We start from the raw sequence: 16,928 nt of genomic DNA, 5'->3' as shown, positions 1-16,928 counted from the left end.
CCTCATTGTGTGTGAAGTGAGCAGAAACTGAGCACTTCTCTGCCTGAGATTATTACAGAGACACAGACACCCAGCGTGGTGGGAGAGATAAGGAGAATCAGGCGGAGGGGAGGGCAGGTTGGAGGAAATCTGGAGGTGAGGAAACCATGGTTACAGACAACACAGGAAATAGAAATGACTACACACAACAGGAGGTCCATATGTAAGAGAGTTGAGCCTGGCTTTGTGAGGCCAATTCCATATCTTCCTTTCAGAATGGGGCTGGGCTCAAGGGCACAGCCATCTTCTCAGTGACCACAGGGCGGGTCTTCTGCAACATGGGAAAGGAGAAGGCAGACGATAAAGGAAGTTGCTGGCCACAGGAGGTGGAGATGGGGAGGTCCTGCCCACACTCAGTCCTCCTCATGAGAAGACCGGGGGCTGTGTGCCTCTGCACCCCGATTCTCTCCTGAGTCCTGAGCACCCCAGGGCCCCTCCGCAGGGCCTGTTCCTCTCCCTGATGGCTCTGCTGCTCTCATTTCCTGGAGGGAACCAGGCCGTGGCTGGGATCCTGCTTCTGCTGCTGCCAGCATCACGTCTGCAGGCTGGTGAGTGGTGGGACCTTGCTAGCAGGGACTCTGCCTTCACCACAGGAGACCAGTGGGCTGGGGAGAGGGGGCTGTCGTGAGCACAGGCGTCTGATAGAGGAGACAGCCTGTCCTCTGTGACCCAAGGAGAGCTCATTCTCAGAGTTGGTCCAGCCCAACCCTTCCCTGTCTGTCCTGTCCCTTAGGGACGGTGAGTGGGGCATTGACCAGTCCTGCCCTGTGTCTCACACGTGCCTGGGGTGATGGCTCAGGAGGCTCTGGGTTGTCCTTTCCACCCAGCAGTGACTTCAGATTCTCCCCATCCTTCAGCAGGATCCAACAGAGTAAATGACTATGGGGTCAACCAACCAGCACACCTCTCTGGTGTCCAGGGCGGCTCCATCGAGATCCCCTTCTCCTTCTACTTCCCCTGGAAGTTGGCCAAGGATCCACAGATGAGGATTCTCTGGAGATGGAAGAACTTCCATGGGGAATTTATCTACAACTCCTCCCCACCTTTCATACATGAGCATTTCAAGAACCGTCTGGTATTGAACTGGACACAGCCTCAGACATCCGGAGTCCTCAGAATCCTGGACTTGAAGGAGGAGGACCAGACAGTGTACTTCTGCCGAGTTCATCTGAACTCAAGAGAAGGCAAGAAGGAATTTCAGTCGATTCCTGGGACCAACGTGACCATCACCCGTGGTGAGCACATCCTGGGTAAGGCTCTGCTGGCCCTGGCTTCCCCGTACCATAGCTGCTACTGCAGATCTCAGGTGTCTGATGCCTGTCACTGGTCCCTCTCCTGTGTTCTGTCCCCTCCCCGGAGCTCTGCCGCCTTCATCTTTCTCTTCCCACAATCACCCTCGGGCTTCTCTGCTCTCTCTGAACTGCCCCTCCCTGTGCCCTCAGATCCCACCCCACTGCCGGGCCTCACTCTTCCCAGGTGGCCCAGTCTCCTGCTCCTTTCTCCAAACTGCACCACTGCCCCCCTACCCTCCTGACCAGGAACCCACGTGAACCCCGCCTCTCCGGGATGCAGCCCCTGCCCTTGGCCCTGAGTCAGGGTCTCCGTAGATCTGGGTTTACACCGAATCCGTGCCTTCACAGAAGGTGCCTTCTGGTCCCCGTGTGCACCCGTCCTCTGGGTCCCTACGTCACCAGGCTGTAAGACACATCCCTCCCCTCTCCCTGCCCCAGTTACTCTTTCTCCTCCCATTTCCTCTTCTCCTCTTCCTCAGCACCCCATCTTCCCACACAGACCCCATGTTCTCACCGTGACCCTGTCCTCTGGTCATTCCACCTCCCCCGTGACAGCTGTAACTGCAGCTTCCACAGAGTGCGCACAGGCCCAGCCTCGTCACTGTGTGGGCATTACCCAGCCGCCTGTCACCACTGCTGGGCACTCATGGTCATTGTACAGAGAGAGACATGGAGACCAGCAGAATTCAACCCCTGCCCAAGGTCATGCTGTAGACGAACAGGACTCGAAAGGGACCCCCTACCTCCAAGCGTCTCTCAACCAGGAGACACATGGAATTTGCCCCAGTTCACTCTATTGCTGGACTGCCTTTTAACTTGATATTGTTGAGTGTGTACATGTGGCATAAGCATGTGTGTCTATGTGTAAGTGTGTGTGTGTGTGTGTGTGTGTGTATGTGCATTACTCTATGTTGTGCATAGGAAGTCCAGAGGTGAACATTGGTTGTCCTCTCTTAAGACCCACCTTATCCCGTGAGGCACTGGACCTGGTTTACTGATTTGGATTAGGATGATGGGCTATGAAGACTGATGATCCTCTCGTCTCCGTCTCCCATGGGGTTACAGAAAAGGTGTGTGAGGTCTGAGGAAGGAACACCGTTTTAGAAAATAATACATAAAATGGATAGTCAGATAATAACCGTTATCCTTAATTACATCACCAATCTCAGCAGCGCCAGTGATGGAAGGATTTGTCCCTTCCAGGTGAGATCCCCCTGCCTCCCGCTGGCAAACCACCCCTGGTCTTCACCCCCGTGCTGGTTCAGGGTGAAGTCACAGGCAGAAGCGGCCTGGCAGCCTTAAGTCTGCAGTTCCTGTGTCTCCACACGCTTCCCTGGATGGCCCTTCTGACGTCTCTGCTCTCCCCAGCCTCCTCGCTCCTTTCCTGTTTCTCCCAGCCCTTGCGGTAACCTATTAGATGCCTGGTAGAAGATCAGTTTCAGGCAGCCACGCCTTTTTCTGCCTCAGTCAGACACACCGTGTTTGTCTTATTTAGCAGGACTTCAGAGGGTCCCCCAGGCCACATGAGGGCAAGACAAGGGCTCTGAAATGAGTTACACCTCACTTCCTTATGAAGTCTTCCTTCAGTATTTTTAAAATCAATTCACTAACTGAACATTGCTACCCATTGTTTTTAAATTTTAAAATTAATGACAAAAAGACTTTTCTTTTCTTTCCATTTTTAAACACAAAATGTTATGTATCCCAGGCTGTCCTCAAACTTGCTGTTAGCTGAGGATGACCTTGAACTCGTGACCCTCCAGCCTCTCCTTCCCGAGTCCTGGATCACATGGGTGTGGTCACTCCTGTCTACAGTGCTTGAGAAGGGACTCAGGGTCTCTGCACACTGGGCAGGCATTCTACCACTGAAAACACATCCACACCTCAAAATGATTGTATTTATCCAAACAAAATGTCCCCAGTTATTGTAAAGAAATCACAACAGGAGAAATATTTGCAACAAGTATTTGGAAAATATTCCTGTGGTTGTTTTTACATAATTCCATATTTGTAGACAAATTTAATAATATTTTCCTTTGTATTTTTCTCTTTCATGTCTAAGAAAAATCTCTCCTTCTCCCTCTATGCCACCTCGCAGTGAAAATAGATTCTTCTCTCATACAATGCATCCCAGCCACAATTTCCCTCCCTTCACTCCTTCCATCCCCCACATCTCCCCTCTGCCCCAGATCCACTTCCCCTCTGTTCCTCTTCAGAAAAGAGCAGGACTCTCAGAGATGACCTCAGACAGGACAAAACAGGATACAACAAGACAAGGCAAAAGCCCTCCTATCCTGATTGGCTGGACAAGGCACCCAATAGGAGGAAAAGAGTCCCAAGATCAGGAAAAGAGTCAGAGAAACACCCACCTCCACAACAACATCAGCAAACAGCCATAACGTATACTCAGGGGGCCTGGTGCAAACCCAGATCTGGACTTTAAATTCTCTTATAGAAGAGAACACGTTTCTGGTCAGTCTATGCCATTCTGTTCCCCAGTCACTTCATTTTTTACCTGTCATTACTGTTTGTGTGTGCACAGACATGTGGGCATCTTGTTCAGAGGACTTTGGGAGTGGGCGCTCTCCATCCAACCTGCTTTGAGCCAGGGTCCCCCTGTTGTGTCTCCTCACCATGGAGACCAACATGGCTGCCCAGAGAGCTTCCCTGATTCTCCACCTCTGCCTCCTGTCTCAGCAAGGAGTGCTCAACACAGCTGCATTTTCATGTGGGCTCTGGGTAGTCAAATGTCACAGCAGGTGCGTTATTAAGCCTGGTTCTTTACTTTTTCATCTGTGTGTGTGTGTGTGTGTGTGTGCATGTCAGTGTTTACGCTGCATGTGTCTGTGTAGACTTAGGTGTGCAGGCCAGGTAACAGGTGCTGCTTTCTGGCTTCCTTTCCTAGCTCTCTCAGCCTGCTTTGGTCACAGCATCAGGACCTCTTGCCCAGACATCACCCACAGTGAGCTGGGCTCCTACATCAATCACCAGGCAAGAGCATGTCCTACAGACTTGCCTATGGGAATCCGATTCAGGCATTTTCTCAGCTGAGGTTCCTCTTCCCAGATAACCATAGCTTGTGTCAAATTGACGAAATAACTCACCAGAACACAAGGCCAGTGCTGTCTGGACTGAGCCATCTCTAAGATGCTCACCTGCCTTTCCTCCTCTGGGGACTGCACTTTCTTTGTGATTCTAGTTTTCTCCACATCAATGACTGATGAGACTGTTTCCATCTCGGTCGTTACTCAACCCCTATACGTCCAACAACTTAGCTTTTTGTGTTTCTCTTTGGCACAACTGGGAAAGAAGGTAATATATGTATATTAATACATATGCATATGCATACACACATATGTGTACACGAATATATGTATACACACACATTTCCCTACACTCCCTGCTAAAATTAGGACAACAAAGGAAATTCTTTATTTTAAAAAAAGGTCTGTAACTGAATAGTAATGGTGGCTCCTCCATAAAATAGACGTGCTGTAAATTAATAGACTATATATTGTATAGTTCAAATGATATATCTTATATTATGCACATTTTAGCAATAAAATGATTTTTTGACACATGGTCTCACTACATATCCCTAGCTGGTCTAGACTTTCTATGTAGACTTGATTGGTCTTCAACTCACAGAGATGTACCTGTCTCTGCCTCTTGAATGCTGGCATTACAGGTGCGCTACACCGAAGTCATCTTAAAGGAGACTATTTAAAGGGTGGTGGTTCATACCTGTAATCCCAGGACTCAGGAGGTGGAGACAAGGAGATCCAAAGTTTATGGTCATTAGCTACACAGCAAGTCCAAGACCACTGTAGACTACATAGATAGTATCTCTTTTATAAAAATGTTAGGAGTGGTTAAGAGAACCAGCTTTGTGATTGTAAGGACCAAAGTTCAAATCCCAACACCCATGTAGACAACTGGGTGTCCCTGCATGTGCTGTGATACCACTTCCAAGGAGGTGGAGGCAGGAGGATTTCTGAGTTTGTTGGCTTTCAGCCTGGCTGATACTTGAGCCCCCATTTCATAGAGAGAGCCTGCCTCTGAGGAGTAGGTGGAGGTTGTTGCAAAAGGACACCAGAAATGTCTTCTGGCCACACATGCACATTCAGGGGCACATCTGTGTCCTCCGTTAAATATTTAATTCATACATTTATACAACGCATTTTGATCATATCTACATCAAAAGAAGCAGTGTCTTCAGCAATAGTCCTTACCATCCAGTTATGGTGGACATCCAAGAGCAATGCAGATAGTCTGTGTTGTATTTGGGGACCCTGAGCTTCGCTGAACAATGACCCATAGGGAAGTCACACATGACACAGAGATTTTCATTCAATAACTGGTGTCTTTGGTGGCAGCGTTGTCCACTCCGCAGCTACTTACGTTCTAATGAGAAATGTTACTAGAAAGTGACTGGTTTTTATCTGTGTGACTTAGAGATTGCTCTTTGTAAGGGATGACATGAGGGTCCGAGGACATGCCTACCACGAAACAGAGACTTCTCATGGCTCACTTGATTCTTAGCCTAGCATTGGATCCCTTCTGCCTATGTGAACTTCTAAAAGCTGTTGCCCATCCCACATACCACAAAGGAGACAAGATAGCCATGTCCATTTGCCCATCCATCCCCCAATCCAAGAAGAACCACTTGTTAGTTGAGTGTAGGGTCAGAGCCTGGGCCCCGGCACCTCTCACAAGCCAGCCTTGGCCATCTGTCCTCAACAGGACAATGAAAGAGACCTGTCACTGTGAAAAGCAGGGGACAGAGGTTTACTCAGCGCGGCCAGATTGGGAACAGAAACAACCTGCAACTCTGTATTTGGGGTTTTGACAGTCCTGACCTGAGATTCAGGCTTGAGTAGAAGCAAGAGATTGCACAGCTAAGCAGTCACCGGTCTTCATGGCCCCGCCCACAGTGAGCCATCCTTGGGTCTCCAGGCTCTCCTGAGAGCTGATCTAAGGAGTTGTCAGAACTGTGTGAACTCCCTTTCTGGGAGGCCAATCCTTTCTCTGCCTGGCTCCAGCTTCAGCCTTCCCTTCTGCCAGCCTCCAACTGTAGTGAGATATCCACCCCGCCCACTCCTGTACACTGAACACGCCCATTTGAGAGTGGCCACAGGTGAGGAAGTGATGGAGGGAGGATTAGATCTGGGGTGCCGGACCCCACAGCTCTCTCTTGCGAGGATCCTTGGAGCTGGAACCTGCGGCAGTGCCCGCCTCTTCTATGAGTGCATTCTACCCAAATAAACTTCACTTAACCTGTACTGAGTCTAGGAAATCCTGACTCCCAAGCAATGTGAGACTCCTTGGGAGACTCCAGTCCTTGGAGCCCTTGCTGCATTAGTCTGATGGGCTAATTTCATGCTGACTGTTTTGTCTCTTCCCAGCCCCCAAGACCACCTCTCCAAGCCTCACCACTGTGCCCTCTGCACTCACGACAAATGCCCTCACGACCACAGACGGCACGATGGTCCTGGGTCAGGGAACTGGAGTTGGGCTGGCAGTGGCCGCTGCTGCACTGCTGGCTGGGGTTTTGGGATTGATAGTGTTCATCAGGATGAAGAGAAGGAAAGGTAAGTGGTCCACACTGCACCCCATCACACCTCCTGAGTGTTTCCTCAGGACTGTCTACACCACAGTCATCCAAGGTGACTGTTCACTGTGCAGATCCTAGGGCTCGGGAGACAGCTCAGTTAGTAAGTGCTTGTCACCCAAGCTTGAGGTCCCATCACCATGATCCCTGTAACCCAGTGCTGAGGAGGTTAGACAGGGTGATCCCTGAGGATGCATGGCCAGCCATGCTAGACTGATTGGCGAGCCTCCCCTCCCAGTGAGAGACCCTGTCTTTAACACACAAAACAAGGTGGGCAGCTTTTGAGGAGAGAAGCTAAGGGTGGCCTTTGGTCTCCCCAGGGCAGATCCCTGTGGCCTCCTCTTGGGTCAGGACGGCTCTGAGGCTTCTGCTTAGGGTAGCTGGGTCTTTGTTTGGTTGCTATGGATTTGGTGTGGTCTGCAGGCCTGCACTGCTAACCCCACTCCATTCTGCTTTAAGCCGGTTCCTCAAGTGAGGCTTCTGCAGGGTTAATATCGTGAACCACACAGTCCCGTCAGACTCAATTCTTCTCTGTTGACTTAGTCATTCCTCATCAGTCCACCCCTTTGGCTTACAAAGGAGAAAGGGCCTGCCCTGGAGAAAGCCGGGGAGGGGAAAGCAGAGGGGACCGGAAGTTTCCTCAGCTCAGCTGTATTGCCCAACTCCCCACAGTCTGGCTTGAAGAGGGAGGATAAGTAAGAGCATCGGGTTTCCCAGCAGCTACAAGGCAATGGGGAGGAACCCTAAGGACTGAGTGTTCGTCTCTGAGGAGCTGTGGTGTGGACGGACAAGGTCAGGGGAGGTGGCCAGAGGACTCTCAGAGAAAGAAACATAACACAGTGTCAGAGAATAAATACTGACAGCCAGGGCATTCGATGGCCCAGGAGGGCAGGACACTGGAGGTGCTCGGGGCAGATACGGCCGAAGGGACGAACTGACCACTGGACGTTTCCCCTAACTCACGCACCCATGGCACGTGCACACTCACGCACGGTAAATAGATACCTATGATACTATCGAAAATAAAACCCTGACAGCCAGTGGTGGCCACACCTCAATCAGCGCACATGGGAGGGGGAGGGAGGTAGCTGGATTCTTTTTTTTTAATTATTTAACTTAAATAAAAAAACAATCTTAATTTACATAAGAATCCCAGTTCCCTCTCCCTCCCCTCCTCCCACTCACCCCACCATCTCCCCATCCCAACTCCCCCTCCACTCCTAAGAGATGCTGAGACTTCCCAAGGGGATCAACAAAGTCTGTCACGTCTTTTGGGGCAGGACCGAGGCCCTTCCCCGTGTAGGCTGAGAGACTATCCCTCCATAGGGAATGGTCTCCTAAAAGCCAGCTCATACACTAGAGATAAATACTGGTTCCACTCCCAGCCTCCCTACAGACTGCCCAAGCCCCCAACCAACACCCACATTCAGGCTAGTCCCCAGCCGTCAGTCAAGACAGAGTCCAGGAGCTCCCACTCGCTCAGCTCAGCTGTTTCCGTGGGTTTGCCCAGCATGGTCTTGACCCCTTTGCTCATCACTGCTCCTTGTCTACAACTGGATTCCAGGAGTTCAGCTCAGAGCTTAGCTGTGGGTCTCTGAGCAGCAGCTGGATGGTAACATCGCAGTCTGAGGGTGTAGAGAACAGACAGTTGTGGCCACGCTGTGTCACTTCATCATAGTAGGGCTGCACATGGAAACAAATGGCCAGAACCAGGAAAATGTCGAGGCAAAAGTTTCAACTCTGTGATTACCCAGTGGGCGTCTGTAACTCCAGTGTGTGCAAGGTGCCGCCTGGAGCATGAGGACTTCAAGGTCATCCTAGGTTGCAGGAGACCTGAACCACACAAAGACTCAGTGATCACACTGATGCAGGGAACAGGGAACAGGACAAGGCTCGTCTGTTGAGACACTCCTTGAGGAAACCACCAATCCTTGTGGGGCAGGAGGAGGAAGTGTTTGAGGTGTGTAATGGTGGTAACTCTCCCACGGCTGTGATAAAACACGGAGATCAGAAGTCACTTGTGGAAGACAGAGTTCCTTTTGGCTTGCGGTCCCTGAGGAAGATTAGTAATGGGGGACACTGTGCAGCCACAGCTTCAACCACATGCAGAAAACACAGAGAGAAAACCGGAAGTGAGGAGGGGCACTCAGTCCTCCAGACACCCCCAGGACACACAGCTCCTCCAGGAGGCTGCACCTCCTACATGTTCCACTCCTCCCCATATGACCAAAGGCCAACTAGGTGAGCCTGTGGGAGACTCTCCATCCAAACCCCACAGGGGAAGGCTGACCAGCAGAGTGGGGACCGAGTTGAAGTGCCTGTGCGGATCTGACAGATCTGTCCCGAAAACAAGCAACCAAGCAAACAGAAACAACAACCAAGTGTATTCATGAGTCAAAAGACAGAGAGAGAGATGGTCCAGGTTAAGACCACTGGCTGCTGCTATTGCACAGGACCCAAGTTCAGGTCCCAGCACCCACACAGAGCAACTCACAACCTGCTGCAAGCCTTGCTTCAGGTGCCCTGCCCTCTCTTCTGCCCCGCTTGGGCATGGGAACACAGGTGGCATTCGCAGTCTCACATACTGTGCAAAACATACTCATCTTCTCCAATTGACATTCACTCTCAAAGGCAAAACAAGACACAATGAGTAGAAAAAACAATAAAAGTAACAACAAAAAGTGACCAATAATGGAGCCCCCCACTGCCTGGTCCCAGAGTGTTTAAAGCTGCAATAGGAGGCTGGCCGGGTGGCTCAGCAGCTAAGAGCACTGGCTGCTCCTGCAGGACCTGAGCTCTGCTCCCAGCACCCAGTCAGGCAGTTGACAACCGCCTGTAACTCCAGCTCCAGGCGAATGGGAAGCTCTCTCCTGAATCCACAGGCGTCTGCTCTATGGGTATCTACCCAAAATAGGTGCAAATTAACTTTAAAATTCAAAACAAAAGCTACAGTAGCTACATAGATAGATAGATAAATAGATAGATAGATAGATACATACATACATACATACGTAGATACATAGATAGATAATAGATTTTCTTTTATTTAAGTTGAAGTGGCTCTCAGGGGGCAAAAGGTCTCAGTGTCCTTGTGATGGAGGGAACCAGTCTCCTACAGTTGTCCTCTGACCTGCACACAAGCTGTGTCACACCCCCTACCACATGATAAATAATTAAAACAGCACAGTGTGCACCAAGAAAAACAGACTATCGGAGTAAAATGTAACCCAGGAAGAGGCTGTTTCTAAGGTGCAGGCAGGAAGGAGGGTAAGTGTGGAGCAGACTGCGCAGGTGTGGGTTGAGGGGACCTAAGGGAAGGGAAGGACACAAAGGAGAAGGGTGGGCATGGACCTAGCAGAGGTTTGGGGGAGGGGTTGCTGTGCAGGACCGCAGCCCAGCACAGGTAGTTCCAGACTCTGAGCGTCTGCGCAGTGTCTTTGTCCCCTGTCCTCTGAGGTGGTCTGAACACAGAGGACAGCTCAGAGGCAGATGGAAATCAGCATGGCTGTCACACTGACACTGTGTCTTCCCCACAGGACAGACGGCGAAAGCCGAAACCCCAGCCAGGTGAGCGCCATCCGGGTCCTCTGCAAGAGCAGCCCGTGCTCTTAACCACTGCAAAATCTCTCCAGCCCCTTGAATAACATGAAAAAAAATTTTAAAAACCACATGCAGGGCTCCTACGTCGCCCACCCTGACTCATCGGGTCGGCTTCCTCCTTGTCCTCGGTGACATCAGGCTCCTCAATGTCACCAGCCTCAGACCCTGAGGGAGCGCACAGGGGTCTCAGGGAGTCTCCTTCCCAGGGCAGCCTACCCCCAGGTCCCTCGGGTTCTGTCTCCCTCTCTCCTTCCATTTCCTAAGCTCCCCTCGCTGTGACACTGGGGTCCTTGGACCTCTGCCGGGACAACCAGCCCTCCCCTCTTTACCTCTCCTCTGTTTCTCCGTGGTCAGTGAGCCCCGCTCCCCCAGGAATCCCATGTCCTCTTCTTCTGTTCCTCCTGCCCTGCTCTCCTCACCTGCCAACCTCTCTGCTTCTCTCTGCTTTTCTTTTCCCTGTTGCACACGGCCTGCTCGGAGTCCTCCTGTTCTGACCCCTATTGTCTGAGACAGGGTCTCATGCAGACCAGCCTGGCCTCGAGCTCACTATGTAACCAAGGCCAGCCCTGAACTTCTGATCTCTTGCCTCCACCTCCCAGCTGTTGGGGTGACAGCATCACTCCACACCTGGTTATGCGGTGCTGGGGACAGAACCCTGGGCCTTGTGCACACCAAGCAAGCCCTCTCGTAGCCACCCTGCCTCCCCAGCTTCCTCCCCCTTTCATCTGCCGGTGGCTTCTTTGGCCAGATGCTCTTCCTCCAGGCTGATCTCAGGGCGCTTCTCCCTCCAACTCAGCTGAGCGCCTTCCCAGAGGACCTGAAACTCTGCTGTCTTCTAGTTTTAACCACGGTAGTGAGAGAGGATAGAGTTACTTCTCCCTGTCTCTGGTCTCTGTTCCTGCCAGTGCAGGATTTCCTAGAATAACTCACATCAGGTAGTGCTAAGAGCCCTCGGCCAGGCCTCCTTACCCATGGCCTCTCATGCTCTTCCAGAGAGGGACTAACACCATCATGCTCATCTTGGCTCAGCTCCTGGTGTAGGGGCATGCGTGTGTGTGTGTGTGTGTGTGTGTGTGTGTGTGTGTGTGTGTGTGTGTGTGTGTGTGTGTGTGTTAGTTCTCAGGGGCCGTCCACTGTTTTATCACATTGTGTGTGTGTGCGTGTGTATATATGTATGTGACCATGAGCTTTTCATGGCACAATGTGGATGTCAGAGGACAACTTCAGAGAGCTGTCTCTTTCCTTCCACCCTGTGGGTCCCTGTGATGAAATCTGGCTTGTCACTCTTAATGGCATGGACTACCCCCACTATGTCATTTCTCCAGACCCATCTTGGGTTTTGTGGTTTTGGTTTTCTTTTGTTTGGGCTTTTGCTTTTGAGACAGGGTCTTGCACTGGTCTGAACTCCGGGGACTCATCTGCCTGTCTCTGCGTCTCCAGCATGCAGCTTTATGTGGTCTGAAGTCAGGACTTCTGTCTGTGTGACGAGCCCTTTCCTAGCTGAGCCGCGTCTCCAGGCCAGCACCTGATGGCTCCATTCTTTCTGGCCCAGCTGCTAATGTGTTACCCATCTCGTTCTTATGCAGGGAACTCATTGAAAACACCGAGACACACCAGAACGTCGAACCTGAAGGTAAATCTGCCAGCTTCTTGTTTCCACACTCGGCTCTGACATCTTCTCCCAAGACCCCACACTTCCATGAGCGTTCCCTCAGTATTTTCGTCTTTCCCTCCTTCTCCCTGTCCCTCCCATGTAAACAAGGTCCTCGCCTCACTGTTGGAACTCCCAGCCATCCTTGTCCTTCCTGTCACAAGGCTTGACTTCAGAGTTCTGCATTCCTTTTTCTCTAGGGCAATATAAGGACCCCAGGGGGAACCCCAAGGTGAGCAACTGAGACTCAGGTCTGGGGGAAGTGAAGGTGTTGAAGGGGCAGAAGGGTGGAGGCGGTGGTGTGGGTGGGGCAGACACGCGGCTGCACTGCTGCCTCTGACCTCTTGTCCCCAGGATAACATCGTGTATGCCTCCATCGCCCTCTCAAGCCCGGCCTCCCCAGGAACACCGCCCTGCCAGCCTGTCCACGGGAGCCCCCAGGAGGAGACTGTGTACTCCATCCTAAGGACCAAATGAGTGGGTCTGGGCGGCCACCTCAGAGTCACCTCTGCTTCTAGTAGGAAGACTCCACTGATACCACAGCCAGAAACAGAAGCTCAGGGTCACAGACACCCATGGCCAGAGACAGAAATTCACATGTCAGGGAGTTTGAACTCACAGAAACTGAGAAACTCCCAGTTCCCTTTTCTAACTTCCTAGGCCTGTCTCTCAAGAATAAAAAGATCCACAGAATTTGCCTAAATGAATCTAACTAAGGGACATCGATTGTGACCCTTGACTTCTGGCCCTCAAAGACCCCTCCTCTATCACTTTTTCCTAGCTGCCCAAGGCAGGGGATGCCCCAAGTGCTGGCAGCACCCACATGTGTAATGTGATAACCAGCACACACTGTGACTGGTTCCCATGTACCACTGCACTGGGCGTGAGCACCAACCCTAGGTAGATGGCAGGAGACAGGGAACTAGACACCAGATGCCTACAATGCTTTCCTAAGGCCATGTCGCTCCCTGGGAGGAGCAGAGCCAGGACTCACAGACATGCTTCTCTGGAGGTTCCCCCAGGTCTGGGCCTTGCTGCTGTCCCCAGCTTCTATACCCTCCAGAGCAGGCAGTTTGCCCTAGTGACGGGAAAAGAAGCACACGTCAGCAGTAGCCCCCAAGACCAGTTTTATTAATACAGGCTGCACAGTTCTGACTTGAACCATGTCAACAACCCCGACATTCTACAGCTGCTCAAATGCTAAGAGGCAGACAACAGTAGGAGTACCAGAACACACTACTCCTCAAAGAGGGCTGCCAGGAACCCCTCTGAGCCGTCCCTCTGCTGCGAATCCCCTCTCTCCTCTGGCTCTCCAATGTCTTCCATGAGTTGCTCCAAGTCCAGGTCACTGGAACCATCATCGTCAAGGGGGAAGAGTGCTGCCTCCCGTGTCAGGGGCTCCTGAGGTCCAGCACCTTCCTTTCCCAATGGACAAGCCCCATGGACAGCTGGTGGGGTCGAGCACTTGGACACAATTTTAATTTCTTTCTCCTCAAGTAAGGTGGTAGCTGAGGCCTTGCTTTTGGGAGCCTTAAATTTCTTTTTAGGGCCTAAAGAGAACAAGGGATAAAGTTGAGAGTCCCTTTAAGTCAGCCTATCTGGGAGTTTTACAGTCAGGTTTCTGATCTTATGTTTAAAGTATCAGAAAAGATAATAGCCATCAGACTGCAATATACAGATTCTCAGGTCATACATGGTCTCTAGCTTGTGTCAGCTATGTATTCAACATGGGTCTTGAACAAATCTGAAACCTTCTGAGCATTTTAAATTTGTTTGAAATGTCAAGGGGCTGGAAAATGGCTCAGCTGTTAAAAGAACTGGCTGCTCTTGTACAACACTGGGCCTCAATTCCCTTGCTCACATAGTTGCTCACAATCATCTATAACTCCAGTTCCAGAGGATCTGACACTGTCTTCTGACCTCTGTTAACACCAAGTACTCAAGTGGTGCACAGCCATACATGCAGTAAAACACCCATACACATAAAAATTTTTTAAATTTGTACTAAAAAATGAATAAAATGTCAAAAATCTAAGGCCCATTCTGTGAGATGGAACACTACCTGGCACTGTTAAAGGGTCCAGGAACCTGTGTGTAGACAGATCTTAGGCACTAAGGGACGTCCGAATACCACTACTTTACTTCATGGACACAGAATTACCACACTAGTCTCCCCAGGGCTTGGGACCTTTGAGAAAGACGGTGGCAGGGCAACAAGATTGTGTAAGAGCCAGAGGTGGTGGGAACAGTATTTTCTGAACACAACAGGGCGCTTGCCCATATGAACTCATAGTGACTGACAGCAGGCATGAGATCTGTGCAAGCTTAGCCACATGAAATTCCAGTATGGAAAGGGCATGAAATCTTATGAGCAGCTGAGAAGCTACTGGCATTTTATAAAGAGGGTTTCACTTCCTTTTATGTGGATGGGTGTTTTCTCTGCATGCACACGCATCAGTATTGTGGTGCCAGTGGGTCAGAGGAGGGTGCTGGGTCCCGGGGATTAGAGTCATGGATGGTCATGAGCAGCCAGAGTCATGACTGGATGGGCAGCCAGTGCTTGATTTGGTATCTGATTAGAGGAGAAAAGTCGGTTGTCTTTAATGACATGACTAACCCCCTAGTAGGTCAACTACACTGCAAGCCAGGCCCCACTCCTGAAGCTACCAGGGCCTGATTCGGTGAGGGAAGGAGACGAGTTCATGGGGCTGGGGGGAGGAGGAGGGAGAGCGCAGATATAGGAGAAGTTGAGCCGGTGACCATGATCAAAATGCACTATATGGTACATGCCCTTTAATCCCAGCACTCAGGAGGCAGAGGCAGGTGGATCTCTGAGTTCAAGGCTAGCCTGGTCTACAGAGTGAGTTCCGGGAAAACTAGGGTGACACAGAGAAACCCTGTCTTGAACCCCACCCTCCCCCCAAAAAAAGAAAAAAAATTCTCAAAAGAATTAACAGTATTATGTCTTAAAAATCAGGAGCTGAGCATGGTGATCCACACGTGTAGTCCCAGCACTTGGGAGGCAATCTCTGTGAATTTGAGGCCAGCCTGGTCTACAGAGTGAGTTTCTGGTCAGCTAGGGCTACATAGGGAAACTCTGTCTCAAAAACAAGACAAGACAAATCAGTGAGATAGTCCCATGGGGAACCCACATGGTAGACTCCCTGAGGTTGTCTTCTGGCCTCTACCTCTGCACCATGGCAAGCACACATGCAAAACAAAACAGGTGAGTGAAAAATGACAGGTATCAGTCATGGACCACTGAAAGACTTAGCAAGGACATGGTGGCCTGAACTCAGAGAGCTGCATGCCTCTGCCTCACGAGTGCTGGGATTAAAGGTGTTCCATACTAGAACTGAGCACAATTAAGTTTATAAAGTGTGTTCTAGGTTCAATCTGAGACATGGCTTTTCATTCCGAATTTCATATGTCCTCCTTTTCCTCTTTCTCTTCTTTCTCCCCCTCCCCCTTTTTTGTGTTTTTGAAAAAGGGTCTCACTCTGTAGCCCATGCTAGCCTAGAACTCATATACAACATGGGCTAGCCTCAACTTCACAATCCTCCTACTGCAACACAAAGGCATGGGGAGCTGCAGAACTCTTCAGAGATGACCAGGGAGGGAGACACAGACAAGGACTTCACTTCCCCATGGGCTTCACGTGTCTGAGCCCTACCTGGGTGGTCCAGCTCTGAGTCCCCCTGTTCTTCTTTCCCTCCTGGCACGGGTGCAGGAGGGCCTGTGGACTCACTGCCCGCAGCCGTCTTCACGATCTCCTCTTTTGGAGGCCCATCTTGTCCTCCTGCTGGGCCTGCATAAGCCCCAGCCCCAAGCATGAAGAAAAGCTGTTGGTGGCTTGGCATGGCAGAGGGTGGCCCCGCATTTGGCTTCTGCTTGTTCTACAGCTCTGGCTCATTCTCAGTCTAGTAGTTCCCTCAGTGGCTGCCAGTTCCAGCCATTTTGACATTGCTGCCCCAGGGTCTTCTCCCCACTATGGTTCTCCTTAGAAATCAACTCTGGCGACCAAGCTGAGACCTACACCTCTAACCTAAGACTTTGGAAACAAGAATGGGGGGCTGTGACAACCTCCCTGGCATGGGGTCCTGGAGATGAGACTCAGTCCAGCACAGCTCCCGGAAAACACTCTGCGTCTGCCCTCCCTCCTTTGGGACTCGCCCCTTTCCGGCTGCGTTCCTTACCTCTGGACTTGATTTTTTTGGTCTGTGTTTTAGCTGCCTTGGGTCTAGGCAAAGTTGGGTCCTTCAACAGGGAAAGAACAGAAAAAGGCAAATTGAATCACAAACTCTTTCTAAAAACTGAGGAGGCACCTAGTTATGTGATCCCCATGCAAACCTGAGGAACTGAGTTCAGTCTCCAGAACACACATAAAAAAACTGTGTGATGAGTTCTAGGGCAGCCTGATCTACAAAGGAGTTCTAGGATAGTCAGGACTGTTATAAAGAGAAACACTGTCCCAAAGAACAAACAAACAAACAAAGGGGCACATTTATAATCCCCGTACCAGTCTGGGGACAGGAAAGCCAGTGCATCCTTGGGGTTCATTAGCTCCTACTAAATGGACAAGCTCCAGATCTATCTCAAGAACCCAAGGCAGATGGCACCTAAAGACTGACCCTGAGACTGACCCCTAGCCTCCGCATGCCTCGCACATCCATGTGTGCACACTACACACATGCACCTACACACATGCACACTACACACATGCACCTACACACAC

General features: G+C 50.8%; 2 protein-coding genes across 5 annotated transcripts in view; one reads left to right on the top strand and one right to left on the bottom strand.

Annotated features, from left to right (window-relative positions):
- The first annotated feature begins 222 nt into the window (after window positions 1-222).
- On the top strand, window positions 223-12,886 carry Pilra (paired immunoglobin like type 2 receptor alpha). Of its 3 annotated transcripts, none has more exons than XM_040731048.1 (7): window positions 223-587; window positions 897-1,274; window positions 6,737-6,922; window positions 10,479-10,509; window positions 12,129-12,175; window positions 12,394-12,425; window positions 12,548-12,886. In XM_040731048.1, exons 1-7 carry the CDS (start codon window positions 500-502, stop codon window positions 12,668-12,670), a joined length of 885 nt encoding a protein of 294 aa, XP_040586982.1. In that variant the 5' UTR covers window positions 223-499; the 3' UTR covers window positions 12,671-12,886. The 3 variants fall into 3 exon arrangements, with proteins under 3 accessions (XP_040586982.1, XP_040586981.1, XP_040586980.1); XM_040731047.1 differs by having other exon boundaries at window positions 231-587; window positions 900-1,289; XM_040731046.1 differs by having other exon boundaries at window positions 232-587; window positions 897-1,289.
- Window positions 12,887-13,303: 417 nt separating this feature from the next.
- The window catches only part of Zcwpw1 (zinc finger CW-type and PWWP domain containing 1), a 30,988-nt gene continuing 27,363 nt past the window's right edge, over window positions 13,304-16,928 (bottom strand). For both annotated transcript variants that reach the window (XM_040731043.1, XM_040731042.1), the window contains exons 15-17: window positions 16,390-16,450; window positions 15,867-16,001; window positions 13,304-13,743 (exon numbers count right to left, since the gene is read on the bottom strand). In XM_040731043.1, coding sequence (XP_040586977.1) covers window positions 13,430-13,743; window positions 15,867-16,001; window positions 16,390-16,450 — 510 coding nt within the window. In that variant the 3' untranslated portion in view covers window positions 13,304-13,429. The remainder of the gene's footprint in view (window positions 13,744-15,866; window positions 16,002-16,389; window positions 16,451-16,928) is intronic.

The sequence above is a fragment of the Mesocricetus auratus genome, unplaced genomic scaffold (genome assembly GCF_017639785.1).
Source record: "Mesocricetus auratus isolate SY011 unplaced genomic scaffold, BCM_Maur_2.0 Super-Scaffold_100025, whole genome shotgun sequence".
In the NCBI taxonomy this organism is placed as follows: Eukaryota; Metazoa; Chordata; class Mammalia; order Rodentia; family Cricetidae; genus Mesocricetus; species Mesocricetus auratus.
The sequence above is the reverse complement of the archived record's forward strand: the minus strand, read 5'-3'. Positions and strand labels throughout refer to the sequence as shown.

What these genes read in the sequence shown, in the direction of transcription:
- Pilra (XM_040731046.1), top strand. Translation starts at nt 500, where the DNA reads ATGGCTCTGCTGCTCTCATTTCCTGGAGGGAACCAGGCCGTGGCTGGG. An exon ending in AAAGCCGAAACCCCAGCCAG is followed by an intron (nt 10,510 to 12,128) that starts GTGAGCGCCATC and finishes GTTCTTATGCAG; the next exon opens with GGAACTCATTGAAAACACCG. An exon ending in CCAGAACGTCGAACCTGAAG is followed by an intron (nt 12,176 to 12,393) that starts GTAAATCTGCCA and finishes CTTTTTCTCTAG; the next exon opens with GGCAATATAAGGACCCCAGG.